The sequence below is a fragment of the Chenopodium album genome, chromosome 3 (genome assembly GCF_948465745.1).
Source record: "Chenopodium album chromosome 3, dcCheAlbu1.1, whole genome shotgun sequence".
Classification (NCBI taxonomy): domain Eukaryota; kingdom Viridiplantae; phylum Streptophyta; class Magnoliopsida; order Caryophyllales; family Amaranthaceae; genus Chenopodium; species Chenopodium album.
Window position 1 is genome coordinate 79,598,890 of NC_137836.1, and position 11,874 is coordinate 79,610,763.

General features: G+C 34.4%; 1 protein-coding gene across 1 annotated transcript; it reads right to left on the minus strand.

Moving 5' to 3' along the window:
• Window positions 1-104: 104 nt before the first annotated feature.
• LOC145618598 (uncharacterized) lies at window positions 105-11,874 on the minus strand. The gene is made up of 13 exons (XM_081673378.1): window positions 11,329-11,874; window positions 6,877-7,029; window positions 6,011-6,220; window positions 5,733-5,822; window positions 5,467-5,583; window positions 5,014-5,283; window positions 4,295-4,454; window positions 4,078-4,155; window positions 3,087-3,187; window positions 2,397-2,567; window positions 1,585-1,659; window positions 1,358-1,465; window positions 105-849 (listed from the first exon to the last, which is right to left on the minus strand). Exons 1-13 carry the CDS (start codon window positions 11,725-11,727, stop codon window positions 511-513), a joined length of 2,271 nt encoding a protein of 756 aa, XP_081529504.1. The 5' UTR covers window positions 11,728-11,874; the 3' UTR covers window positions 105-510.

The window sequence follows — 11,874 nt, forward strand, 5'->3', positions numbered from 1 at the left end:
CCTTAATTTGAAAATAACCATTCAACACATTAACCTACTTAGCTAAATTCAAGCCCTAAAGTTATTAAAGCACCAAAAAATTCAGATCCACTATTAGTTGTAAGTCTTGTAACACGATTTCAATTAGTACAGATGATCATCATGATTAATGCTCGAGTTTATGTTGTGTCTTTTTTACCAAAAAAGAAAATACAAGCAAGCGGTATCCTTGTGTATTATTTCAATTCCCTCCTAAGAAATGAAAAACATTAACATTGCATCCCCCATTAATCCACTTCTTAGATTTACTCAGCTAGGACCAAATAATTGGATTCCATAACTTCTTTTCCTTCCATTGCCTCCCGCAACAACTAAGCTAATAATCCCAAGACCAGCACTTAATGTAGCTAGATCCAGAATTAATGTAGAGTAACAACAAATTGTCTCGAAAAGGATCTCACAACTCACAATTTATACATATACATATATTCATACATATTTCTTAACAATACATTATGCTTCGGTCTAGAGCTAGCAACAATTGTCGCAAAGATCAAAACAACAATCGATGCACTGACAACATGCGAGGGCTGCACATACTTGAGAGAAAATGATTATGCATCGATCATTCACCGTAGAGAGTGTTTGTATAAAACACATGCAACAGAATCGATCAAGCAACTTGCCACAGTAACCAGTCGCAGCATTGACTAAAAACTCTGTTGTATCAGGAGCTTTCACGACCACCCCTGGAGGAAAATTTTGAGCAGTCTTTTCGAAATCCCCAAAGCCAACACTCATACTTTGCAATAGAATTATCTTCTGACTGTTGATCATCTTTTGCAGACTACTTTTTTCATATGCTTCTTTCTGTATAGATGATAAGGAACCAAGAGTTGTATGAAAAAATTGACCATGGTCAAATTGTGGTTAGGCTAAAAGGAAAAATTCATAAGCAACCTTACACTCAATAAAAGATGTGAGACATGATAATCTTCCAAAGTTGCTAGTTGTGGGATTATACAACACCATTATACGTACTAAAGGCCTAATAACCATCTCAGCTAATCATATTTCATGTAACAAAAGGCAATAACATAGCATATAAACTGAATTTTCTAGGCATAGGGGGGCCATGGCCTGGGTAGGCCCGCCCCTAGATCCGTCCATGCAAACAAGAAAGGGTTATATCGGCATCAACTAAGGAAATTTAGTATTTTACTCAGACAAGGACAAAAATCTTTCAATGAAAATATAGGCTAAAATTATATAGCCTATAAGAAGGTAATAGTATGCTATGTGATAAAAGAGACTTGTCAAGAATAATTGCATAGCAAAGGTGGATCCAATCTTTAAGATAGGATCTCCAAATACATACCCCTTGTATTGTGATGGCATCTGGTCCTTGATTCCACACATCAGTCTGGAAAAGAATCATGCGAGTGTATTCTGATAGGACTCCTGTTTGCATACTTATCTCTGCTACCTACAAAAAAAATCAGAAGTAAACATGAACTAGAAGAGTATACAATCAGCTATTATGCATAAATGTATCAAATATCAATACAAAATAGATATTCAGATTAGATAGATAAAAATTCCAACCTGCCTCTCTACTTCCTTGCTTTCCATAAACCAAGCTTTTGCTGTTAGTGCATCAACATGCGCCTTTGCAAATACCTATTCAAGGGGAAAAAAAAAGGTTTAGATTAAACATCATACCAAAAAAAACTCAGCGATCACAAACTAAAAGGTCATATTAGCATAAATATTGACATTAGGACCAAATATAGTTCCGTAATTTTGATTCACTAAATAGATAGCTTATTACATTAGGCCCAAATAGATAAATTTAGTACATTCAGGAAACAAACAAATAGCTTAGTGGTTATGGCCAATGCAAGTACAAAGAGGTTCACATCCAAGAAGCAAGCAAAGAATCATAGCGTCCTGCTTTTCAAAAAAAGAATCATAGTGTCCTTTTGGGAGTGTCACAAGCATAGAATGGATAGAAAAAAAATGGAATTATTATAGAAACAAAATACCGGCATAAAAAGATATGCATAATTGTTTTTTTTTTAGAAGATTTTGGCAAGATAATCTATTGCCTGAGCCTAAGTTTAGAAGAACGATCAGAATAAGAGGATAGCAAAGCAGAGATCTAAAAAAAGTCAGAGGGCAAAGTAGTAACAATTAAGGACAAGAAAATTCCTGTCCATCAGACAGGTAAGCAGGGAAGCACTACATGGATGTAAAACCCTTTACCCTCATTCTCCAGTCCCTCTCTAACGTGCTAAATAAAATCAAATGCTTCTAATATGAACAAACGATTCCTGGATATTGGCAAACATGTCTTATTAGGTAAAAATAAGAAACTACTACTAGATTTATTTGAAATTAAAAAAAAGTAAAATTACCTTGTCCAAAGGTATATCTTTTTCCTTCCATATCTTAAGGTCTGTCACAAAATTACTCATATCTGCCAAGGTACCACGAACCATTAGAGATTCTGGTAGCTTGCCTTCGTATCTTCCTGATATTATAATTGGGCATCCATATGAAAGGTCTTGAATCATGGATGGATACAGCTGCACAAAATAAGCACAAGAAAATTTAACAATAAAAAAAAAATAAATAAATAAATAAATAACCATTCCATTCAATAAACTACTATCATGTATCAAACAATATGATAAATCTTCAATGGGTCAAGCACAAGCATATGCCAAAGAAGAGTCTGACTGACAACTTCATTAGTCAACCTCATTCTACATTTTTCCACTTTTCAAAACACACAGGACATCTTTTTTTGTGGAGCAGGATCATAGCCAACTAGGGAGATAAACAAGAGTGTACACTTCTTCAACTTCTAAAAAATCATTTCTTGCAGCTTCTGAAACAGCTTCTAAGATTATCAATAAAAGACAGGTCTGATTCAAAGTCGTTGGGAGCACAAAACTGGCACACAATAGTTGGGAGGATAAAAAATCTCAGATTGCAGAAAGCAAACAATTCTAATTTCTGATCTTATGAAGAAAAAAAAATGCAGCAAGGCATTCACAAATCAGTTGCCAAATATTACTTTAAAGTTTAAACATGTATCTCACCGTGAGTGACTGAACATGGCTCAAGCCATCAACTTCAATATTTGAAAGAATTACTTGCGAAGACACTGTGCAAAGTCTCTGCAGTCGAGGAGCAATAGATCCTGGGGAAACAGGAAGGGGTTTATTTATACAGTATGGCAGTATGTCATCATCATGAACTTGAAAATGCTATACTGCTGATCCATGTTCACTGCCTCAATCTTTCTAACAATTACATACATACTGGAAAATGTATTAATATAAAACCATTACATTATAGAACCTAGAGCAAAGGAAGAAAAGGGCAGTCTTGCACTAAATAGTCCTATGGGAATTGGGAAACATATCAGCAATGGTTAAGAAATGACGATTTATTAGCCAAAACTTGATAGTTACTCCATACAAGAGGCCAAATTTTACCTTGGTGCTTCTTAGGAACCTAGTGTGAAAAAGTACCATATTCCCTATTACATATAACTATATAAGAACCTGCTCATTCTAGTAAATGTGTGAAATGATGCAGATGCTCTTTTTTTTTTTTTTTTTTTTCCCATTGCATCACGAAATTTCTGCCATGATGCCATTGTCGCATTCACCCATCAAAGTCATAGATTGCACGCATACTAAAGAGCAAATAGAGTATTACATTATATTTTTTTGAAATTGAGTATTACATTATTTAAATATGCAGCAGTAATTCAAATTGTATGTAGGAGTAGATATTAGTCAAGTCACTCAGTCTGCAATTTTAGTCTATTTACTCATCAGTGACATAAAATACAAGCTGGTTGAAGTGCAAATAGAGATTTATTAATGGAAGTTATTTCCAAACTTTGATAGTAGAACAATTAACAATTTTCTCCAGCAAATATATGAAGTATTTATTCTTGATTAGTTTATCAGTTGCAAACATGGACACGCATGATTGCATATTCAAGACTAGAGCAGTAACGTATGGAAGACAATAACTAAAACACAACAAAGAAGCAAAGCTCGAATAAATAGAATTTACCAGCATCATAAGCAGCATCATAATGGCCTTTAGCTTTCTGTGCCAACGTTTGCAGGAAGTAGTGATTACAATATGAACCTGTACAGAAATCCGCAAAATAATGAACCTGAAACATATTTTGGAATGCTAAAGCCCCTTCCCCAAACCCCCTAAAAAAATGACAAAATACATTGCTTAGTACCATTTTCGAACAAACATATACACATTACATGCTTACCTATGCCAAAGGTAGAAATACGGAGAAAAGGTAATTTTTCCTTTGTTATACAGTAATCTTGCACAACATTGCAAATGTCTCTTTCATTTTCAACAGCACCATCAGTAATAAGAAATATATGAGCCATTGAGCTGCTGTCATGTGACACCATTTCTAGAGCCTGTACAAGCAGCAAATGAGACAAGACAAACACAAGAATGCAGAATTTTATAAATCAAATTACATACGCAGATACGTTGATACGCATACACAACTTTCCCAGTGAAAAAGTACAGAAATATTACATGAACAGGTTTATAATAGATCCAACAAGGCATAGCAGTATTTTTTATAGTAAAAGCAACACTTTCATTCAGAAATGCCAGCTAGCCTGCTACTTTTCAACAGGACATATTGAGAGATAGAACAGCATTTATTGCAAAAGGAACACTTTTTAAGCTAGCTATGGGGAAAAAATGAACAGTCACATACATGTATAAACATAATCACCGCAGTGCATTGTCAATAGAGCTACATAGTAGAGTGAAAATAACACAGAGATAAGCCTTTTAAGACAATCATAATTGACACGAAAACTAAGAATATGCTTCACAAGGAGATTATATGTATGGACATCACCATTCACCACCATACACAATATAAATAAAAATACAAAGCAGGCTGAAAGTATCACAGACTGTTTGTAGTCAATTATAAAAATCAAGAGAAAAACTAAAAACCTGCTTCATTGGGAGCAAAAGGTTTGTGTCTCCCTCTGGAATTAACTTTATGCTGATCCACTCACTGACTCGTTGTAGTGCTTCATGGGTTGCCAGTTCCATTGATGAAGAAAATGAGTGACTATCCCCATTAAATGCTATGATATTGAAGAGATCATCTTGATTTAAGTTGGATAGAAATGCCAAGACTTCCTTCTTGACGTTTTCAATAGGAGCACCTTTCATGCTACCACTTATGTCTACAAGGAATATGACTCTCTTCTTAAACACCTAATAAAAATGTATGTAAAAGGGAATTAATATATAGCCAGAACCATTTGTTCTTCAATCACTAAAGGAAATTAAACACTGCAAAAGGTGCAAGACAGCACAATGGTGAAATTTTTTTAAAAAATCGATAATGAAACTGACAAGTTAGAGGAGGTAATCATGTGTGATGAAGAGTGAAGTCACCTTTCTATTCTGAGTTTCCCCAGGGAAAAGATAAAAGGCAAACATTTCTCTTTGATCAATATCATTTGACGAAGGAGAATGCAATAGAAATCCACCATGTATGTCACTAAAAAAGACCTGCAAGGAAAGAAATAAACAACTTGAGCAAGAATGAAACCCAGGAGTCCTGTAATTCAAGATGTGTACAGCACTGTAATATGCATAATTGCATATGATTATACACTAGTTTTAGAATTTTATACAAGAACCAGAGTATAATGTCTTACAGAATATGAAAATTCAAAGTCAGTTTGCGACCAGGTATCAATTTCTTCTTCATACAAAAAACCAAATTTGCCAACCTGACGCTTCAGTTCCTAGAAGAACAAAATAATTATATAACATACAGATAATGCTATTAGCAATTAAAAAAAATAATAAATACAGTAGTAAATAATAAACTTATCAAGAAATGAAAACGAACCTTGTATCAAAAATAAAAATAGTAAATACTTGTAATAAGCTTATTAAGAAATACAATGACAGCATTGGGCAAGACAAGTACCTTCAACGGGTGGGTGGCAGCTTTGCATTGAACTTCTGCATTAGTACCAGAATTGACATTCAAAAGTACCTTCTGTTTTTTAGAAATTTTCCCGCCAGGAGTGACGTACACTGGAAAACTAAATGGCAATTTCAGCAAGAACCAACCATTCTCGTACATTAACCTCTGGGACCACTTAGCTTTAACCAGAATCTTAGATCCTCCTTCAACCTTGAATAACAAATTAAATCTGTCATTGCTAAGAAATACTAAGAATTAAATGTAATGCACACAGGTACACATCTATCGACCTTTTACTTTTATTTTTGGTACGTGAAAAGTGGAACATATATTTCTTCCAATCATCTTTGATACTATTTAAAATCCCTCCACAAATGCCTCCAGCCTTCAGAATTACTTCACTCTTGATGCTTTGCATTGCCAAGACAAATGAGAATTTGCAGGTAAAAGAATTTTTTGCACAAGACTCTATAAGATACAAAACTCTATAAATATCTGCTAACTCCTTTTGGAACTTCAGCATTTACCTCAGTTAATGTTACTATGGCTTGACCAAAGTTATTGCCTGCAAAAGCTTTTTGCTTTGCCAAATCTTAAAGATTTAAATGTCTCAAGGAAAATGTGATTGTTCCAAATTCAAAACTCCTTTTAATGTTTCTAAATTCAATAAATCGATCAGAGCATAGCTATCTAAGAACAGCCAGCATATAGTCCAACTCTTTATCATTTCTACTTTTCTAGCACTCTCCCACCTTAGAAAAAGATCAACTCCCAGAGTTCCCACAATCCAGTAAAAAAATAAGGATACAATATGTAATCACTCGTATCAGCCACATGAAAACCACTAAAAGTAAAGAATGTAAAACCTTAGGGATCTTCAGAGTGAAAATATTGGGCTTCAGGAAGCCTCCATACTCAATTTTGTCTGATCCATCCAGATCTGCTGCATCTTCTACCTTGACAAGCTGAGAAAGATATGAACCTCCAGAAGCATCGATTTCAAAACCTAGAACTGAACCCTGTTAGCCAAATTATGGTTTTCTTGAGAGCCCAAAACAAACAAAAAAATAAACCTTGTAAAAACAAAATAGCAACGATAGCAAGGGATATGTGTGCGTGTTTACGTGTGTGTTTATGTAAGATACCAAAAAGCTTCATGAAATGTAGTGACTCTCACCACAAGATAAGTTTTCATCATAAGCAAGACTCTCCCATGAACATATATATTTATGCATTGACTGCTTCAAAATTTAATGGACAAATGATTTAACTTATAAAATCTAGTTCGTTTAGCCTGTTGTATGGCCAAGTTTGAAAATGAATTTTAATCAAAACATAGACAAATGAAGATTGCATAAATGCATGCACAATACACGTGCAATTTTGTAGTGATTTTTAAAACTATAAATTACAAGTCCAAGCATATCTGGTAACACATTTTCATGTTATCATCACATGTTATCATACTTCAATCACATTAATCATCGAAGCCTATGCATAACTGTTGCAATTACATGGATTCTGTATTCTATGTTTTCGAGAGAGAGGGAGAGAAGAGCAGCCGGGGAAGGGGGGGGGGGGGGGTCTTGTTTTGTTGACTTTTTGTCATTATCATCACATCCAACTAGGACCAGAATCATCAAATAACTCCAATTTCATCTCTCATACAATTCATAGCATACACATGTACTAAAGAGCCACATGAAAGGGTTATTAACAGAATAGAGAAGATCCACAGAAAGCATTAGGCATCAAAATTTGATCAGGAGGAAGTATGTCGCAAATATGTTTCACGAGCCACAAAGTTTGACAGCTGTACATAAAAATCCTAAGCCGGGACCACTGACAAAACACATTCTGGTTTTCTGACAGCTTTGCATTGAAAGGCCCATTTGCCCTGCCTACTCGCTTGGCAGTAAGATAAGCAATTTCCCAAATAATAGCTTCCATTCAAGGAATTCGGGTCCCAGAATGGATTCATTGAAAACAAAATGACAGCCCAAAATATAGACATTCTGCACATTCTGCTACAGTGCTACCTTCTTCCAAAAATCATTATTCCGTACTAAACTTCTATATTGGCCTATTGTGTATGCCTGCTAACTTCTCCGGTAAAACATCCACTCAAATCACAGTGGTACCTTATAGGGAAAAATCTGGCTATGATCACTTTGTGCCATGTCATGATCCCGGCAAAAAATTAACAAGGCTTGATCCTACTTCCTAGTTGAGGATGACATAACTTTTATTCTTGTCCAAACCGACAATATTATAACTAATTCACTTTTGAATTTTTGATATGCAGAAGTATAAAGCAAAGGTTACTCGCAACGCTACCAATTTGGCCCAGAAATTGCTCACTAGAAAAATTGTGCCACAAATATATCTTTATTAGCCAAAAAGTTTGAAAACTTTGCAGCACCTAATGACCCTTATCAAGGACCGTTAGTAAATAATTGTACAAGGTCTGTAAATGCCATAATTGCTAGGTCCTAAGAGGCCCACGTAATATTGTAAAGTCAAGACAATAAATAATGAAAAATCGGTCCCAAATTGGATTATCGAATGATTCTATAGATAGCAAAAGAAAGATCCAAAATATTGCATAAAGATTTGGCATTTTGCTACCTTCGTTTTTCCTTTTTTACTTATAGGAGTTATAGACAATATTTTGCTGCTTTTTTCTGTTTATTATCAGTAAAAGGGCACTACTGCAATCAGCTAGATTCTCTGATAAATACTCCACAAAGTAGCACCTAATGCCAAAATTGCAGCTGCACATTATAACTTTCCACACTCCGTACCAACAAAATAATGTACTCCATAGAATAAATCATACCAGCAAAATATTGCACCACTTTTGATATGAGAGAGATATTATGTACTAGTAATAGTTCCCTTATTACGATCAAGGGCCTCACCTAAACATTGGACTTTTTTTTCAATGACAATAACACAATAATTACTCTTCTTTACTTAATGACTTCTTTGAAAAATTTCATATTTCTATACAATTCCAAAAGGGGTATTACATCTTTTGTCTATTCAAAAGTTCAAATCCTAAAAAGTTTTGTAATCAAAAGCCATCATAATTGTTCAGCAAAGTTGTATCACCATTAAAACATCGACATAAATTTAATGTTTTCCAATGTAGGACCCTATAGTCATTTCAAGGCCAATAATTTTGCAGATGAATGGCTATTGCCTTCCCAATTTCCCATCGCTAAATAATACTAGGGAGTACCAATTAGTTTGAGTTGACAATTGGTAATTAGACTAATTACGTACCATTCACAACATAATTTTTTAATGTCAAGTACTCTGTCAGTACTTACTCAATAAATCTCCAGGACATCCCCAAGCTATGCACTGCTCACTACATTATACACCCCCATGTGCCAATCCGCCATCACCGATACAGGGAACTGCCATATACCACTGCCCATTTGTCCCCGCGAAAGTTGGCTCGTTAAATAATGACAAGTTAACCCAGTATCCCACAACAAATGTGTCATCGTTTTAACCTTTCAACAATTGATGCTAGTTCAATTAGTATCATATGAGATCCTTTCAACAATTGATGCTAGTTCAATTAGTATCATATGAGATGTTTAACAATGTATCCTTAAACAAGGAATTATCTTTCTTAAAGTGAAGATTTTCTCTTCATGAGACGTCCAACAATTTATCCTCTCTTCCTATTTGGAACAAGGGAATTGTTAAAATTATACTCAATATACTTCCTCTGCTGTTTTAGATTAAAAACTTTTTTATACCTTCAATAATTAACATGATCAATCATCAATAAATTAACAATTACTTCGTAATATTTAGAACGTATAAAATAAAATGAATCTTCACATGGTGAGTGAGGTCATGTTTTTTGAATCCATAGTTAAGGATGTCAAACTTTCATAATTTTAACTACTCCATATCATGTTATTATAGATATTAACAATTAAAAATGTGGCAAATGTGTCAAAAGAAAATTACTTAGGGGCAGATTGAGAATTTGGGATAATTAGGCCATAGGCCCTATTCTCAAACGAAAAAAAAAATCCATTTTGATAAAAACAATTTTTAGTCGCTAAAAATTAGCAATTTTCAAAAACAAATATTTTTTGGAATCACTAAAAAAAATTAATTAAAGAATTATATTGTTTCCTCCCTTGGTTTTTAATAAATGTTATACTTTGATCGACACACAGTTACAATTTTATTAAGTTAAATAAAATAAGAAGTGAGTGGGGTATTTAGATTTATAGTACAGTATTAAAAATTGTAAAAGAGAGAAAGAAATATAAAATAAAATAAAAAGTATTACTCCCTAGTGGGTTTGAATGGAGATCATTAAAGGCAATAAAATGATACTCCGTGTTAAAATGTGTTCCGTAGCTTTTTACTCCATATAAAAAGGAAGTGTAACAATTATTAACATACGACTGCATTTGGTAAGCATAACACGTATTAAAAAACAAAGGGAGTAGAGAAAATTACAGAGTATTTAATTTTCGACCAAAATAAGGTGTAGAGAATGGAAACTTTTTTTTTTTTTTTTTTTTTTTTTTGGTAAAGTAGAGAATGGAACCTTTGTTTAGGTTTTTTTGACAAATTTGGGTATTCAGTACGTGTTTTATTAAGGTAATGCTTAACTAAGAGATATCAAAAATTAACCCGATATTGATAGTAATTAATCAGATTTCAGCTTATATAAGAGGCTGGGAGCAATAATTTAGATGACTTAAACTTAAATCAAACCAAAGGAGACCCAATCTGATGTAATCCGATTCATATTTCGCCTTATATAAGAACAAAGGATTAGAATTAGACCCGACCCAACTTAATCGAACCCGATTCAATCACCCGTTTGACACACTCTAAGCTTAACTAATTTTGTATGCACGCAATGTGCGCTAGTAAAGCACCATTTATGATGCCAAACGCTAAAACATATTTCCGGATATAAAGATAACGAGTTAACGACTAAGCTAAACTCCGTATTTCAAGTCCGTTCATAAAATTGGACACCAAAATTCACACAAAATTTTAGTACTAGTATTATTGGGGTTACTTCATCAGTGTTTTAGAGGTTATTTTTTCTTTTACAATCGACCACACCGTGTGACCGGGCACATATAAAACGAGGTGAAATTCTCGAGAGTTACCAATACTGCTTTCACTTAAAAGTTAAAAATTCTTTAAGGTTGCGTATATCATTTTCCTTTAACGGAACAACCATTAAAAAAAAAAAACAAACAATTAATAGTACGAAAAATCAAAATGCAACAAAACAAAAGACATGAGAGTAGCAAAACTACCTGCTCTCCCATAGGAATAGCGAGAAGACAATCACACTTCTGAGCAGCATCAACACAGTGCAAACGCCAAGTACCACTCAAATTAACAAACGCCATATCCAAATAACAATCAACCTCAACTTCAACGCCGTACATATGAAGCGGAATCAACGCCGGAGGTTTACACCGGCCATGAACGTACGGTTGATAACTCTTAATGTCAGGATTATCGATCATCGAAGGGTTAGAAACCACCGCATAAATCATCGGAGAAGTCGGAAGAAGAAGCTGATCTTCCGACGAAGATTTCTCCATTGACGACGGAGGTTGCGGCGGCTTCATCGACGGGTCTTTGCCGTAGTAAATGCGTTTAGAGAGCTTTAAGCCGAGTTGAACTGATTTGTGGAAGTCGTCCGCCATTGTTGGAGCTTGAGGAGAGAGAAAGTTTCTGATAGTGGGAGTTTGAAGAGAAGGGATTGGATTCTGATTTTTGAAAGGGAAGGAGGGAAGAGGAGGTGGTCTATGTTTGATTAATTTATGTGAGGGTAAATTGGGACCGTTTTTTAT